This window comes from Leptosomus discolor, chromosome 15, assembly GCF_034619465.1.
Source record: "Leptosomus discolor isolate bLepDis1 chromosome 15, bLepDis1.hap2, whole genome shotgun sequence".
Taxonomy (NCBI): domain Eukaryota; kingdom Metazoa; phylum Chordata; class Aves; order Leptosomiformes; family Leptosomidae; genus Leptosomus; species Leptosomus discolor.
This window is the reverse complement of record NC_141405.1, coordinates 17,476,446-17,494,469: the sequence shown is the minus strand read 5'-3', so window position 1 is coordinate 17,494,469 and position 18,024 is coordinate 17,476,446. Positions and strand designations below refer to the sequence as shown.

General features: G+C 42.7%; 1 protein-coding gene across 1 annotated transcript; it reads right to left on the bottom strand.

Moving 5' to 3' along the window:
• Positions 1-8,356: 8,356 nt before the first annotated feature.
• DGKE (diacylglycerol kinase epsilon) lies at positions 8,357-17,710 on the bottom strand. The gene is made up of 11 exons (XM_086473627.1): positions 17,253-17,710; positions 15,411-15,570; positions 14,791-14,910; positions 13,753-13,896; positions 11,725-11,882; positions 11,377-11,428; positions 11,113-11,226; positions 10,543-10,614; positions 9,902-10,029; positions 8,863-8,974; positions 8,357-8,548 (listed from the first exon to the last, which is right to left on the bottom strand). Exons 1-11 carry the CDS (start codon positions 17,708-17,710, stop codon positions 8,357-8,359), a joined length of 1,710 nt encoding a protein of 569 aa, XP_086329753.1.
• Positions 17,711-18,024: the final 314 nt, after the last annotated feature.

Here is an 18,024-nt window from a genome sequence, read left to right as displayed (position 1 = left end):
CTTATTCTAAGATCCTGTGCATTCCTGCAATGTGACTTCTTACACAACTTCAGGGTAGTCTGGCTCAAGTCTGTGCTGTGCACAGTCCACTCCAACAGTTCTAAAAACATTTACAAATGCATTAAACCTAGATCTTAAATTAACATTAGTGCCAGCATCCTCAAAGCTCTGTGAAACTATTGGCTTACTCTTCTAAGAAAAAAACCTGCTGAGTATCTATGCTCTGACCCCACCTCACATAGAAAACACCACACAAATAGTCTTTAAAAGGTCTGATTGGGGCATAATACAGGAGCTAAGAGGCCAGACCCATTCTCTCTTTTGTGCAGATGAGATCAGGGAACAGAGGAGAGGCCTCGGGGAGGGAACTGACACTATGATGAAGTGGCCCCATCGGAGGATTTATTCACTTCCAAAAGCCCAAACTAACCCCTCTGCTGCCATCAGGAGAAAGCCTGGAGCCACTTGGTCTCTGACCATCCTCCAGCAGCAGCATTTCCCCTTTCTGTGGAAAGCCCTGCAAGTTATTTTGCTGACTTGTGCTCAGCAGCATTCCCGCCTCCGGTTTATATTACCACCACGTAACACCAAAACACCCCATTAAAACTTGTTTAGAAATAGGGCTACCGGTTGCTTATGTGTAGAAAGAAATATTCCCCCCCTTAGACTAAATAAAGAACGTGCATCACAAACTGTTTTAATATCCCAAATCACTGTCAATATTGGCGAGAAGGAAGAATGTAGAAATTTCATCTTACTATTGAAGCCTGGGGGTTTTTAAACACATTTATTTTAAAGCCACACAAAGTCAGCTTTTCCCCGGGGGTGAATACCTCAAGGAGAAGGATGAACGAGAAGTGGGCAAGCAGCTGCTGGGACAGTGTTGTAGGTTACCAAACAGTATTAGTTTTACCTCTGAATGATGCTACCAGGTTGTTTAGAAAATATTCCATGTATCTGAGGTTTGAAACGCTTGGACTTTGCAGCAGGGCTATCGGGCAGAAGCACGGCTGAAGTGCTCAACAAAATTCAGCTCTCTTCTCAAAACGGCCGAGCTTATCATAGTGCAGCCCTCTAAAAGCCAGGCAGTTCTCATCATCACCAGGTTGTTACGGAGTTGAGAACTCACATTTGCTTTTATGCACAGTGAGGAACAGGAAAAACTGAGCTTAAATACTTTAATCCACACACTTTAAACTACAGAGAAATACAGTACAAGTAACAAGACAACAAAAAGATGCATTAGGAGATTCAGTAACAGAGTCAGTGCTGTGAAAAAGAGGCATTTACAAACTTGTTTGAAGACTAAGGAGCAGGTGTTTCTGAAAAGAGCCCTCTGGGAGTTTAAGTCGCAAGAGACAGGCCACGATGCAGCTGACTGAAGACAAAAGTTGTCCCGTTTCACTTGTCCATGGGGAGTACCTCCCCAGAACGGGGACTTCACTGAAGCTGCAGCTTCTTACAGACAGAACCTGGCCCAAGTACTCAAATCCACATCACCCGCACGTACTGATGTGAGCACACATCAGCACTGCAGGCAGCAATGGTATCATCACCCGCTTCAGAAATACTGGATGAAGCCAATGAGGTGCAAACAAAGCAGAGACTTATGAGACACGATCGCAGCTCCTGTGCCCACACAGCAACTGAGGAACACGCTTCCCAGCTTTCATGACTAGAGTTGTACAGTAATACCTCCTCCTCCTCTCATTTCAGCCTGACTTCTTTTCAAAAACAAAGGAAAAACCATTTGGGATTTGAAAGCGTCAAGAAAAAATGAGCAAATTTGACTTTAAATATTTACATTGGAGGTTCAATATTATTTTGGCTGGTTATTTCTTTGCAAGTAAGACCTCACACACTTTATAGCCGTGAGCAGTTTGGTTTGCTCTGAGCTTTTGTTTTCTGAGAAGAGGGGCAGGAATGGTGCAGACAGCTTTTGCTTATGTTTAGGCACTAAATAATACGCATCTCAAACTGCACCATAAAGAAACAACCGTTCTGTCAAGAGGACTCTGATCAGTCCTTCCACAGCGTTCTGTGGGAAAACAAAAACCAATACCGAATCCCAAATGTCACCTTTCTCAGTTGGAAAAAAGCCTAAGATGTTTTAAATTCTACTTTTTGATCTATTACTTGCATTTTAAGCTATTTTTTTCCCCTATTTAGTGCAACTTCAGAATATATGCATGAACACATTCAATACAAATCCTAGCATCACAGTATTTCCAAGCTAAAGAATAATTTTTTTTTTTAAACTGTTATCATGCTGGCATTTTCTTGTAAGTAGTTATTACTAATTTAAAGTTACAGCTCTCAAAAGTAACATTTTTAGATCACTAATTACTAAACAGAAATAACTACTATACATATTGAAGTCACAAGCTACAAATATAAACCCCCCATTTAACTATAAAAATCCTAGAAAGAGAAGACGGCTGGAGGTACTCTAAGGATTACAACACCTGGTAGCAGACAAAATGGCTTTTGAGGGAGGTAAACTTTGAAGACACAGTATGCAATAAACTCACAGTAAGTTCCCATTTTCTCTTAAAATTATTTTTATGCTGAAATCTACAAACAAGTTGCCAATGAAAGAACGCAAAACATGAATTACACACAGCACTAAGGGTACACAGCACAGTGAACAGGGCAGTATTAGCAAGAAACAAAGTGAAATTTTGAATACATTCATACTTGTGCACAGTTAAGGGCCGGCTCCTCAGCTAACAGAAGTCCACGTAACATCTCTAGGTTTAGTCAAGGCAAGTGGCTTTACTCCAGCTAGAATTCTCTCCCTGAGATGCCCAAAACCTGAACTGAGTATTCAGCACTTTTAGCGAGATAAAGAAGTTGTGATCGTGCCGTGCATTTGGAACTGCGGCCTGAACGAGGCTGAAATAAAGAACATGTAAATTCTCTCGATGTACTTAATTGACAAACGAACAAGTGGTCTCTGTTGTCTCATCCCTGTGCTCAAGAAGCAGCTATCACTTCGCAGAGAAAAAGTCAGAGCATTTTTAAAGAAGTGGTTCACATTCAACAGGATCAGTTACGTACTGGTATTTTTAAAACTGAAGGTATCCTAGCTTACTCCTAAATGAGGGGTCAAATTTTTCTTTTCCGAAAGGAAGACAACAGCTAGTAGTCATTATGAAACACAGAACAAAAGAGGATTTGCAGTTAGAACACATGCAGATTCCCAAGTGCCCTACTCCGACCCACGGATTAACCAACTAGGTTACAGTGGCGCTCTACCAAAAAGCACGTGTTGCCGAGCAAGGAGGAACTACTGCAGCACTGACACCATCGTGCTGCTCCCAGCTAAGGGACAGCGCTCAAGGGCTCTTCCAACCAGCGAGCCACAGTAACAGACACTACAAAAGCTGTGAGCTTCAGTGCAACACGACGCAGGCTCAGAGGGAACTGGCCCAACTGAAACCAGAACCTTTAACTACCAGTTCTCAGAACCTGCAGAGAACAGGGAGATTCCTCCCCAGCAGCAAAGAACAAAAAATTGTACTTTCACACTAGGTCAGGGGGGACTGGGAACTTCTGGAGTCCTTTCTAGGATCTTCCAGGTGAGGTGATGGTGACTGGAAAAGCCCAACGGGTGGGTTACCTGGCCAAGAACAAGCCGCGTGAGGCCAGCCCATGTCGTGTCCCGACGAGCTGGCTGGTACGAAGGACAGAGCGGAGAGCAGAGCAGCTCACGTCCCCCTTTCAGCAGAGCTCTGACGCTGTCCCAAACGACGTTTGGAGCTGCAAGCGAGCCGGCGTACAATGAGTAATTGAGTGGCCGAGGGGAGGAAGCCCTGACGGCGCAGCTGTGAGCAGCAGCAAGGCAGGGCGCCCAGGAGAACGCACTCTCCGTCCGGACCAGACGGAGTGATGCAGAAGAAACTTAACTTACTGTTGCTACAAGCATTGCCTCAACAAGATGGTTTTCTCCAAGCACGTTCAAACATGGTAGCATTTTCTTTTGCAATCGGGAGAAAATCCAGCCTGTTTTCCAAGAGCAAGTACTTAAAGCTTCTAACTAAAGCAAATGGTGTTTCAAGTTACTTAGTGCCTAAGAAAAGCAAGACCTGGGGGGAAAAAACCCCACCACCTATGGAAGGGCAACATCGAAAGTGAATATACAAAAAGAGTATCAAATGCATTAATTCTGCTACACATAATGAACACCTTTACGTTATGAACATGAAATGCGATTCACCACAGCGCTGAGAAAAATGTTCACATTTTAAACTAATTTCAAATCAATTTGAAACAAAAATATTGCCATTGCAGTAGAAAGAAAACACAAGACTACATTCTTTAATAACTGCAGTAATTCCAAAGTGCTGTTAAAAGCATGCTTTAAATACTACCTTGACCTGCTTTGGAGACCAGGAACAACAGACACACTCAGAAAACAACCAGAAGTGAATGTCATTCACCCCTGCCGCTTCTGAAGCCGAAGAACTCAAGCTTGGACTTCAGGTGCCTTTGTAAAAAAAAGTCCAGACTTGAGAAAGATCCAAAATGCAGGTGGCATTTGAAACAGTTTAACCCTGCTATGAATTGCCGACGTAAAAACACAAAGTAAACCAAAGCCTATGACAAGAAGTTCTGTGCACCTGAAAACATGCACACGCGTCCTCGATGGGTGTGCAAACAAGCGAGGTCTGAGCAAGGCAGGACCCTCCCAGGAAGGCTCTCCAGAACAGTGAAAGTTCTTGGTATTGCATATCCTCACAGGACAGAGAACCCACCGTAAAGACAGCTGCGGGAACCCGACCAAGCTTCAGTCGGGCTGGTGGATGCAGCCACAAAACGTAAAAACACTTTGTGAACTCGCCTTGGAGTGCGTGACAGCTGACGTTGTGATTCACCCTGTGCACTTTACACAAAGGCAGACTGTATGAAGATCGCCAGACAAAACTATTCATTATTTGTCTTTTTGGAATATTATTCCAACGTTGATCATTAGCAGGGTAAGGGAAACTGCTGCAGTGCAGGACATGCGACCCAGCTGCAGAGTTCCCTCTTCTGGGTGCAGAATGCACTGCAGGATTTAGAGGTTTCCAAGCCGTTGTCAGAAGAGCTGCAGAGTAGCTATTTGTACTGTGCTTTATGCACTCGGAACATTAAAAAAAGCACGTAACAGTTTTACAGTCACACACACATGACAACGTTAGGCAGCTACAGCTATACTACAAATACGCATTAATTTATGCTAGCATTAGAATCTGGAAGCCCCTTGCTGATATTTACTGTCTCCAGTTGGACTCAAACTTAAAACAGTTCCGTAAAAGTTAACTCAAAGCAGGCCTTAACCCCTTTGCAACATACTGGAATGGAGAATACGTTGAATTCAAGGGACAGCATGTTGGAAACAGCAAGACCTCCCAACAGATCCTAGTGCTCACACCGTACGTCTAAAGAGAACTCTTTTGTCATGCATGTGACAGCGACAGGTAGCTGCAACAGAAGGATGACCCCATCTCTGATTGGGAACTGGACACTTCAACCTTACAGAATATTTCCCATACCATAGATACAATTTCGCAAATACAACTTTTTCCCCACGTTTGCTACCTATCCTTTGCTGCAACCTTAACAGCCAATTTGTGAAACCCCTTCACTTCCACACGCAGGAAGGGGAGGACCTGTTCAACAGAAACAAGACCATTTACCACGGGTTCTCCCACACAAGCACCCAACGTGATGCTGCTTTCACTTCTAATTCTCCTCTCTCTCTCCAAAAGGAACGGTGGATTTACACTTCCCAAGGAGGACCGCACGCATTCAGGACTGGACTCCCAGCCAGCCGCAGCGAGCAGGAGGATCTTGCCTGCACAGACACCGCACAAGGTCCCTGGCACGCCCTCAGGCTGAGCACAAGCGGGGCAGCCAGCTCACCTGCCGTAAACAAGGGAGACTTTCCAAGGCCTGGCAGCGATTATTTTTTTTTTTCCTAGATGCCGGGAGCTGAAAGAGTGAAGTTTTTGAACAGTTGATGGTTCTTAGGCTATAAAACATTTTGAATCATCATCTGATCAACTTCAGGTAGCGCTTTAAACTGTATTACGAACAGTTTAGATTAAGTAGCCAGTGGTGTCATTTCTCTTGAGAAAATACTGCCTTTCACAGCACGTACCCTGCTTTTCCAGAGACTTGTCATTTGTTTGTAAACAATAGTTATGCAAGAGCCGTAGCACAACAGAACTATTTTTAGGATGCTGATGGTTACGGGTTATTAAAACAATTAATACCTTGACTAGTAATATTTTTGAAGCTAATACAAATTGAACCTCATAACTAAAAAAAAAGGGGTAGTGGATTTATCCAACATAGTATACTTTGGGGTATTTTAAACATTTTTTTACATAGATTTAACTATTAATTTGTTCTCTATATTTACATACAATAAAATAATTAAGATGAGGTGTTTACAGCTAATGAATATGGAATTTACAAGTGGCATCTGCTTTACAGTTCATTACACTCTAATCACATTTTCAGACAGCTATAAATTCACTGATAATCAGTAGTATTTAAGATCTAGTACATACACTTTCTACAATGAATACCATCAAGTTAAAAATGCTCTCCAAAGAGGATTACAATTGAAGGTTTTAAAAAATACTGACTTTGCCAAGGTTTCAATAAATTATTTTAAAATATAAATAGTTCATTCACCATTAATGTAAATGCCATTTTATAGATTGCTGAAAAACAGTTTCAGTTTACAAAACCTAGAAACAGAGCCTACTTTACCCAATGGTATCACTTTCAGTTAGCATAAAGAAGAAAAGAAAAAAAAAGACTGGGTGAGCTCTGACAAAAGCAGCAACATTCCAAGTTCAGACCAAAGCTCTCAACTTCTCTTACGATCTTGGCTTACGCAGTACACATTCAGCATAAATCCTCTTCCTACTTGGAAGATCACCTTCAGTAACTCAGCTGGACTTAACAGAATTACTTAGTGACAAGTTTTAAACCTCAAGTCATAGCTCTCACCTGCTGCAGGCTTAACACATCTACATCAGAAAAGAAAAAAGGAAGGAGATTTTTACTTCTGTTAACCGTGAAGGTGTTTTCACCTGAGAAGCTTTTAACCTGAGAAGCTTCAGATATGCCAAACTGACAGTTCCCGTGTACTGTTGTACGTGTTCGTAACCTTTACTGTCAGTACAGGCCACCAATCTTTCTCTTGACCTATATTCATACGGGAAATGAGGTTTCAGGCTGAACAAGATGCCTATAACCCCCTAAGAGCCAGTCAGAGAACGAACACTTCCATGGTTTCTTCCCAATGGAATTATACACATGAATGCCAGAACTTGCTAACCTCTGCAAACCGAGCTCTCAACCTCCACTTGAAACACTTAACAGACTGACTTACTATTGATTCTTTCCAGGTAATTGTAAAGCAAGATCTTTAACAAGCCTTTAAAAAAAACCCAAACCAACACATTTGCCAATCATCATTATTTCCTTAAAAATCCCCTATAACAGCTAAAAAAGGCAGCTCCTTTGTCCAAGTTTTCCTCCAAAAAGCCTCCTCAAGAACTACAATGTTGCTATTTACAAAAACTAGAATTAAGTCTCTCACTGAACTGAAGCAAAGTCAGTCACAGGATCACTCAGTGCAAGTCACGGTACAACTGTTTTGAAGCTGTATCTCGGACACTCAGAACCTCAGGAGCGCTCTACCTACGGCTTACAAAGCCACTGAAAAAGCTCTGACAGAACATTTGCAGAAACCTTTGGTCCAAAAGCATCTCTCTTGCCAACCACCTTCCCAAGAGCTCCCACATCCTCTGCTCTCCCCGTCAAGCCCATTACACACGCACTGCACAGGCAAGCGCACGGGGAAGTGTTTGTCTTGCTCCCAGGAAGAGATGGCAGCCAGGAGCAGCCTGTCGTCAGGAGATCAGCCCACATCCTGCTTGGTCCGGTTTTCTGTTCTGGAATTGTCCTGGGGAAAAGGGCAGGTGGAAGCAGGCCAAACTCCCGGCCGTTCCCCTTTCCAAGGGAATCAAACGTTTTGCATACTATACTGTGTACGTGCAAAGTATCCGATTCCACCGCAAGAAAGGGCTGCAGTTTCTGTCTCTTTCCTGCCCTCAGGGTAACCAAGTCCTCCAGCTAGAAAGGCTGGGCATCACCACCACTCTAAAAGGCAAAACAGTTGTGGTAATTCAGCTGTGAAAGTTTTCATGAACATAAAAGCATGGCTTTTTCCTCAGCTCTAGTTCATTCACAAGTATGAACCTTATGGCATAAACCTCAGTCTCGGTTCGGCGTTCTTCTTGTTTATAACGCGCTGCAGTTCCTCGCTGTGTTAGGTTGAACGCTGCAAAATTTACACATCTTCATCCGTCTGTTCCCTCACGTGGTCTTGCTCAGACATGCTGGAAGCGTCATCATCTGTTTGTTCACCCGAGTGATACAACATCAGCGCGCGTGTCTTGTGAGTGATGGTGACCGTGCAGGGCCCCTGAGCCCACGGCTCTCCATCCACCTGCATCGGCATCTTGGAACTCTTGAGGATGAGCTGGTGTTAAACAGAAGAACACAGGATCACAGCAGTTCAAAGCAGCTCTGAAGGTACCTTCTACAGCTGCAGTGTACTGATGCTGCTCGCCGTCAGCCTGGCCACGGAGAAGCTCAGCGTATCACCAGTGCACTCGCAGGCCGCCAACCACAGCCACAGAGGATCATGAATTAGGACATAAACAATTTTTACTAAGCAAGAGAAACATCTAGCTCAATTGCAAACTGCAACTTCAGGTGAGACAGTTGAGTGCTTGAGATCCTATACTGTGTCTTAAAAAATATTTAGGGAAACAGGTTCACAGACAGACTTACCCTCACTGTATGTGCCTGCCCTAGGCGCACAGGATTTGCTAGCTTCACCTGAATCTGGGCACAGTGGAAAGAACCATGAACGCCAACGACTTCCAGAAGTCCATCATCGTGTCTATGAACGAAGAAAGGGGACTTTTCAGACACTCGTGAGCTCTAGAATACCTGCCCCAGTATTACACAGTCCCTGTATGGCTATCGCTACAGAGGAGACAAATGTTATTCTATGAATACATTTAAACTGTTCGTGCTGGACAACAAGTCACACAACAAATGGCAGAGGAAGCCACACAGAAACGCCAGTCTGAAGCAGTACACCAGCTGGACCACCCTAGATAGCTTCTGGAAATGATGGATATATGACTTTCCAGGGCTCATTGGGCGTATTTAAGGCCCACAGTGGATTCCTCTTCCATAAATTTGTACATTTTTCTGTCTTTTCGCTCAGTTATTAATCTATTGGAAAATTTGTAATGGCTTAATTTTTTAGATTTTGGTAAAGGGCCTTGCCTAAATATTTTCTAGAAATCCAGGATCATAAGCCTTGAACAGAACTATGAAGTATATTTACACATGTGGCTTCTGAAGAAGGAAGTCACAAGAGGGAATAACTAATGTACCCACCTATTCTCCTCTTCAGTATTGCTCCACCTAACTTACTCAAGCATGGGAGTCAAATTTTTAGCTTGGTTTTTACTTTATATTTTAACCTCTATTAAGACTTGTTCTTTTATATTCTGAAATGGATGTATCTTCTACTTTTTGAAGGCTACCTTTTTTTTTTCAATAGTCTTTGCAATGCTATTCTTTAATCATGCCAGACATTTTGAGAAGGTCTTAAAAGAAACTTCCTATGTGGGATGCACTTAGCCCAAGTCTCTAACATGAGGAAAATAAAAAAATCCGGGACAGCCTACTGTCACAAGGAATCCTTCTGACTTCAGACAGGTCTGGCTACATAAGCAGAGCCCACTGGAGGGAACTACTTACACTACAAGAACTGTTAAAGGAAAAAAAAACTAGAAAAAGATGCACTGTGTACCTTGCCAAGGGGTAAGGTTCATCACCCATTCCTTCCCAGAGCCTACAGCCACCTCCCCAATATCCAATATTCAGCACAATGATGCCTTCCAGATTGGGCAACTCGATTCTCTCACCATCCAACTCTAGCTTTAAAAGACAAACAGAAATTAATTACCACGGATCAAATCAAGTACTTCAGTACAAGCTAGTTATTCTCTTTATCATTTAATAGGCTTCCACTTGAAGAAAAACAGGCCCCATACAAACAGAATGTGTTTTCATACTTTAAAAAAAAATGACTTCTGATTTCAGAAGACAACCTAAGCTGAAATAAATTTCTGTTAATAGAGAAAAGGAACTCTCATGCACGTAAGCCTCTGGCACTAAGGCAAATTTTAGCTGAATATCAGTACTTGAACTCACAGTACTGAGTCAAGGACAGAAGAAAACTTAGGAATTTTCAGTAAGCTCAAAGACATGAATTCCATGAAGTAAGCTGCAGACAGCAAAAGGAACATCAAAAATGCTCCAAGCCCAGAGCCATCCTTACACAAATATCATACAGATGTAAACTGCAAAGCTTTTCCCCTTTTCTTTCACCAGGCAAGGTTTTACACTCTACTGATTGTCCAGAGAATAAGCAAGTTAAAAAAAACTTACCTCAACCTTTTTGTTAAGATCTTTACATTCCTGTACTAAACAGTCTTTGGTTCCATAAAAAAAATAAACAGCCTATTAAAAAAAAGCAAACAACAAAACAGGGAGAACAGAAAACAGTTAGAAAAAGCCAATACGTATGAAGACTATTTGAAATATTAACGTATAGTTATGGTTCTGCAAACCTTATCTAAAATTCATACTAACATATCTGCACATCCTTCAGCTAAGCTTTCTTCATGAGATAGGCTACAACTTGCATAAGAAACTTGCTTTCCACTTCAAAAGGAAATAGGCAATTTCCTTAACCCGTTAAGTCTCAAAGCAAATGAGTTATTCTAAACAAAAACTGAACAAACAGCTATTCTGTAAGCAAGCAAGCAGAGGCAAGGCAGAAACTTGTGAGTGGGCTGGAAACATGTTTTTCCCGTGGAATCCCCTCCCCAAGAAAAGCTACTTCAAATTCTTAAGATGGCATGAAAGGAAGTAGGGGAGTAAAGCAATGTAAAGCAAAAAATAGCCTTAAGTCAAGTCAACAACTACAAGGAGAAAATATTACTTTACCAAACACACCTTATTAATAATTCTGCTGGAAAACAGAGAAGGAGTCTTCTCACGATGAGCATGAAAATTTAAAGCCATGAGAGCATCGGGTCCTATAGAAAAGTAGTTGTTCATTGTGAACACCTGTAAGACAGAACAACTAGTTATGGTCTTATTAAATATCATTATTAGGATTTAAAAGTCACAGAGTTTAATAGGAAGTAGGTAACCAGAAAAATAAGTGTGAACATACAGGTATTCCATAGAATGAAAATTTACACTAGCAAGCCATACCTTTGGTTTCCTTAAGTTGTAGTACCCTTTGTTTGTTACTTGAACCTTCCATCTGAAAAACAACAGCCATTACTTAGACTCACGACAGACTGTTCTCACTTTGTATCAAAGCTGTAGTCAGGAATCTCCTATCTATACTGGGATCAAGTCAAAAGATTCAAATTGAGTTAAACTGTGAAAGAGTTAAGCCTTGTAGAATAACCAAGTAAAGACTAATTTTGACCTCAGTTATTTTGCAGTTCCCTCCAGCAAGACTTGTGTTTCTTTACATATACTGCTGCAGCTGGGCACCAGCAGAGCTACAGTAGTATTTGGTTCTATAGAATTTCTTTCTCCGCCGTCACTTACCTGTCTAGTTTGATCCCGTCTGCCTCCATGACATTTCGCAGGATTTGTTCTACGGGGACTTCTCCTGCATAACCTGCGCCCCAGCCCAGTGTATTAGACAGGTCATTACCTGTTCCCAGAGGTAAAATTGCAACTTGTGGAATATAACGTTCTTGCCCCTAGGATATAAAACACTGCATGTTAGCTCCTTCTTCAGCACTCCTTTTCTGCCTTTTACCCCCAAAATGTTCAGGTTAGATAAATATCACTGATCTGCATAGCAGCTTGTTACACAGAAGAGCCGGCAGCGTCAGTACAGCAGATGGCACGCTGAAGTACTTATCACAGAGATAATGCAAAGGAAGGAAACGTTAAACCACTGTGAGAAGAAAAGAGAATACAAACACAATATGGAAACAATGCATTATTAATAGTGAACAGAGCATTCCTCCAAAACAGTGACGCTTTGGATCTAGAACTGGAAGCCTGCACTTCTTGTCCGATTTCCTGATGATACGCTCCCGACTTGCTGCCGCCCCGGTAAGTCACTAACGCTGCCCGTACCCCTGGGAAGCGCCGTGAGCCACAACAAGGCACCAACGTGCTCTTACAAGACTTACACGTGAGGTTAGGTCTAAACCAACAGATGCACCTGCTACTGGAGCATTCAACCACAGGCAGAAATTCCCGCACTGAGGGATGCTGGTATCTAAGTTGGAGAGGTGCCACGTGCACGTGCAGACCCAAGTGTCAGCAGCAGGTGGTCACCACCTCTGCAGAGCAGAGCAAGGGGTAGCAGCAGACGTTCAAAACTGCCGCCTCAGCAAAGGGCTTTGCTCTCTTTGCCACCGAATGGTGAAGGGTCATTTCAGGGGTACCACGGCCTTGGAAACGCAACTGTGAAAAGCGCTTGCACTAAGTGGCATTATGGTCACTGTTTGTTCGAGAAGAGTTCCTAGCCAGGTAACCTATATTTGAGAGTTAAGATAAATGAAGGGAACAAATAACCTACTGCTGATAGTAAAAAGGTTTTGCTGATAATCTCAACAGTATTTATGTAACTCCAATGATTCTATTTGAATATTTGGAAACAATTCAAACCCCAGATTTCATCAACTATATTGGCGCTGAGGGACAACACATTGAGAGCCCAAGACCCAGTAACCACATACACATACTCATTAACCTTTATAGTTAACACTTCATTGCATTTCTACTTTATCAGCATAGAAAAATTCTCAGAGAAGCTCAGATTGATGATACATGAAGTTGTAATAACAGCCCTCAACTACAACATTTCATGTATCAACAAAAAAGTCACAGGAAAAAAAAAAGAAAAAAGACATCACTGATGTAAGAAAAGTAACTTTCTTCCTTCTGTCACTAGAGAAGTTGTTTATTAGGTAAAGCACTAAATCCCTGGTAATTACTCTTCATTCTTAATTTTCTTAGTTCTTAGCAGTACTCAGTAAATTGGAGTATCTTCCATTTCAAATCACCAGTAAACACAGAGCTTATTTTTTCCTTCTCTACTTGCTGTTAATAGATGAGGCTGCAAACTGACAGATTCTTTAAAATACACGATAAGGAGCAGAAGCAAACGACTGCACTTATGCACGCACTGGCAATGTAACCAGTATAGCCAGCAAAACGACGAGGTTGTTATAAAAGATGGAACATGCTGGGAGAAATAAGCAGCCAGAGCCCATCAGCCATTATCAGTGATGGCATTTGCGACAAAACAAATCCGTTTAGACAAAGAGGAAAGAACAATGCATAAAACAGCTTCTTCTTTTCTTGTTTTACAGAAAAGAATGACTTTATAATTTAAAATCTAAAGCTTTCGTATTTTTCCTGGACTACAGGGACTCGTAACAAGACAGATTTCCCCCACTCCCCAATATGAATACGCAATTCTGCAAATATTTCTCCGTAGGGTTATTCAGGAAGAAGAAAACAATAGATGCAGGTAAGAAATTAGGTGTAGCACTTCAGCAGCTCCAAAGCTCATTTCACCATAAGACATCTTTTAATTTAAAATACAAATACCTTTATCTTCATTTCATCAATTGCATCCAGGACCCAGCCTACTGTGCCATCCCCACCACAGACAAGAACCCTGACAGCGTTGCAAGGCAGCAAGGTACAAAGTTGGAGTGCTTTAGCAGGTGCAATTTTGCTTAGATCAAAAACCTAGAAGAAAGGAAAATAAGGAGCTCCGTAAGTTCACAGGACATGACTCAGGATTTGCCTCACAGATAAACAACTTCAGTGCAAACCAAAGATCCTCCATTTACAATATTACATTAGCAAATGAGCTGTCTTGACTGTTACGAGCAGGATTTGGTTTCCCAAATTCCCAACAGAGCTCCAGCTGCTTCCCTAGGAATCAATGCCATTGATAAAGGGAGCTGACAGAGCCCCAAGGAAAGGCTGAATCTAGAGGCATTATGATGAATTCTGTAAAGACGGAAGACTTCAGGTAAGTTATTCTTAAATACTCAGCATACAAAGAGGTTTATTCTTTAAAGGCTCATTGGGATGCATTTAAAACAAACACATACTGATTTCTGTCAGGCTGTATTCTAAGGCTGGGTTTTGAACTTCAAAGGAAGAGCATTAAGGTGCAGGCAGGAAATCCCAGGAACAACTAACTGCCTTAGTCAACATCCTGTGCCACCCCAGTGGATTTTAAGGGGAAAGCGACGCGACAAAGCAGCAACTGTGAACACGAACGTTTCCATTCGTAAAGTGAGGATTTAAACAAACACAGGTTTCAAATTGAGAAGACGAAATATTTCATTTTCTAAAAACTGCACACTGTTTCAAGAGCCAGGCACCCCTGCATGTATTACTATAAATAAAACACCGTCCCAGTATTAGAACCACAACAAGCCTGGGGGTGGGAGGAGCCCCTCCACACTTCTGGTCTCTCTACAGAAGGCTATTCTTCCTAAGAGAACAAACCGCAAGAATTTGTTTCCTTTACTGACTGTCCACAAGATCCTACTGCCATTGTACAAGCAAAGTGACATTTATTCCTACTTAAACTTTTATTTTATTACAGTGGCTTTTCACTGTAAATACCTGAACAGGGTTCAGCAGGATTTTAAATTCTCCAAGTAAAGTTTCACCCATGTTGTTTCCACTACGGGTATTAGCCAGTATGATCACTGGCATCCAGTGTTTTCTGCAGTAAGGTACTACCTGCAAAAAGATAAAAGTCAATCACACAAATACTGCACATTTGAAAAGATTTAAAGCCTTGCTCCAAAACCTGTCCCCTCTAAGTCCTGAAATGAGGAAGCTACCAATTAGTCTGAAGTAGTCAAAACAGAAACAATTCTGACACACCAAGGTTGAAGATTTCTGTTCTACAGTGCCCAGGACAACAAATACTACAATGTTATGAACACTGTACTAGAAAAAAAAAAATCACAAAACGTTCAAGGAAGTAAGGTACACAAACCTCAGGGTTGTTTTGGAATAACAAAATCCAAATGTCTACTCTTGCTTCAACTACCATGTTAATAAAATGACAAACACCTCTGAATTAACACGGCAAGTACTTCACATACATTGAAACAGCTACCTGATAGCTACTAATCTGACAACGTACTGAGTTCAAGTTTTAATGCGTGGGGTTTTGCTGTTGGTGGGGTTTTGGTTTTAATATATTATAAAACCAAGAAGTAGTAGACAGTTACCTTTTCATAACTGGTTCTTTTGTCTTTACGCATCTGGTTGATTGTAGACAGATAGTACGGTGGAATAATTAAGTCTCTGAATTCTCCAAATGTACACTCCTCAGTCTTTAAACAATCCATCATGCATTCATCATGCACAGTGTACTGACACCACACACATCTGGAAAAAAGACCAAAAAACATTAAAAAAAAATCCTCAAACAACAGGCACATCGATTTTGCTCACTTGTTTTAGACAGACTAACTTTCTGAAAAGTAATTCTGTGTACATGCACTATTAGAAGTAATATTTTAAGCACGTTACAGAGAAAACCACACATTCCTTGGAAGTTTACATGACTGTGTACTGGCTACAGAAAATTATGTAACTTGGTCATGTGCTTGCAAGTCTAGAGAGGCATTTGAATCCTGTGGAAAAACACCCAAGAGTTTTAAATTAATTCTATTCTTTTTAATTCCAAAAACAGGTGCTATAAACATCATCTTGTATTACCTGCAATATTAACAGCTACACTGAAAGCCTACATGAGAAACTGAACCCCTATCCATCTTTAAAGAGCACAGATAAAACACCAGAGTTCAATTTAATAGTGTTACTAGTAACATTAATTAATAAATTCCTTAATATTGATAACACTCCTTTAAGTCTGAAACCTAAAAGGTTACACAGTACTGTACAAGGCTGACGGGATTCTGCTATGCAAAACTGCTCACTTTTTTGACCTATTCTAAAAGCTGTCCTGAAAAACGGACTAGAACAAGAGGAAATACCGCAACATCCACTGCCAGCCGCTGCAGAATGTTAATCCTCATTTGCTACAGCCAAAGCCTTGGTTTAAGCAGCTGTGAAAGCTATTTTTGGAGTTCTTCTGACTAATCCAGCACACAACTACAGTAGCCATGTACTGTGACTGTCGTCTTTTCCTCTTCTTCCTTCCTTCCCCCCTTGCCACCAAAATCCTTTCGTCCCTCCTCTCCTACGCACACTCTCTCAAGGTTTCGTTTCTGAGAGCACTCACATTTACACTGTAATTCTGCTTGCTGGCTGAGCAATTTGACAGCATCACACAGAAGCAAACCAAAAGCTGACAGAATACATGCTTGTCAAAGTGACATCCTTTGACAAGGCTGAAAGTAACCCAGTGCTCCCAGTACCCGGACCACTAGCACAATATTTTGGCATAATATGCCACCATGTGCCATGCTGACAACTTTGCAAGCAGCCTTACTGATGACAGTGCAAGTCCATTCCATGGTTCCTTGAAATTTTTTTAACACTCCTACCACAAACTTTAACAAGAGATTTATTACAGTAGCTTTTAAAACTTCACATTCACTTTTTTTGAGTTTCCTTAAAAATGAACTTAAACCAGCTATAGGATAGTTATTTTGTTCCAGCAACACTGAGCAGGTGACAATTCTGCAGCGGTGCACACACATTTTGGTGCTCTGCATCGTAAGCTGCGCCACCCGAATTGCTCGGGCTACCCACTGTACAAATGACAAGTGCATTAGAGCCTTAAGGTCACCCCCTAAAATATAAACTCTCTTGGACACAGAGAGCCTTTTACATGTCACTGTAGAGCAGCTAGCACATCACGCCGCAGTAATGCAATTAAGAGAACAAGGGGACATGAGATGCAATGCCATGCTCCTGATCTATGGCTCAAATGACCCACAAGCATCCATTTTAACTTGATTCTTTGAAGCTGTTTTTTTTAAGTTTCATATCTGACTACCGCAGGATCTCCTGCAGGGTAACGTGTTCCAACAACCCCGCAGAAGATACCATGCCGATACGTTATCGCACTTCCCATACAAACACAAATTCCCTTGCAGTACCTGTAGTCGCAGAGCTTGGGCTGTGTGCCGCACTGTTGCTTGCAGATCATGCAGCAGCTGCAGAGGGGGACGTTGCCTCTGATCCAGTGGTGTGGCATAGAGCTCCGGGCTCCGCCGTCGCTCCTCATCATAATTTCCTTGCAGAGGAAGAGCTGGTCAGCCTTCTTGAGGCACCCTTCGCTGACGCGCAGCCCGCAGCAGTTGCAGAAAGCACCCCGCAGGATGTGCTGAGCACAGACGCAGCAGTAGGAGGGCTGCCCGAAGAGGTCTGTGTAGTGCCAGTCATGCTTGCTCTTGCGAAAGATGTCTCGGATCAGCACCTGCCGCCGGGACCGCTGGAAGCTGCACCACAAGGTGATCAGCACCGGCAGCGTCACGGAGCACAGAGTCCACAACGCCAACCTCCAGTCTGCGACGACCGAGGAGGAGGTGCCGCTCCCGCTCTCCGTCCCTTCCATTCCTCAGCAGCTCAGCCGCGCCAGCCTAACCCCTCACACCAGGCGGGCAGACAGCCGGCCGAGCCCGGGAGCGGACCCCTACTTCACGGAGCCAACACGCCGCTTCGTGAAACATCTTCTAATCCCTCATTAGGGCTAAGCACCCATCCGCCCCCACCGCCGCCCTGCCAACCGACAGCGGCCTCCCGGTGCGCGGGGCTGCGCCGCCGCCTGCCCGGGCCTACCGCAAGGCCGGCCGGAGCCGGGCCCGGCCCTTCTCTCGCCCGCCCCCACCCCCCCACCCCCCAGGCACCAGGAGGGAGCAGCAACGCGGC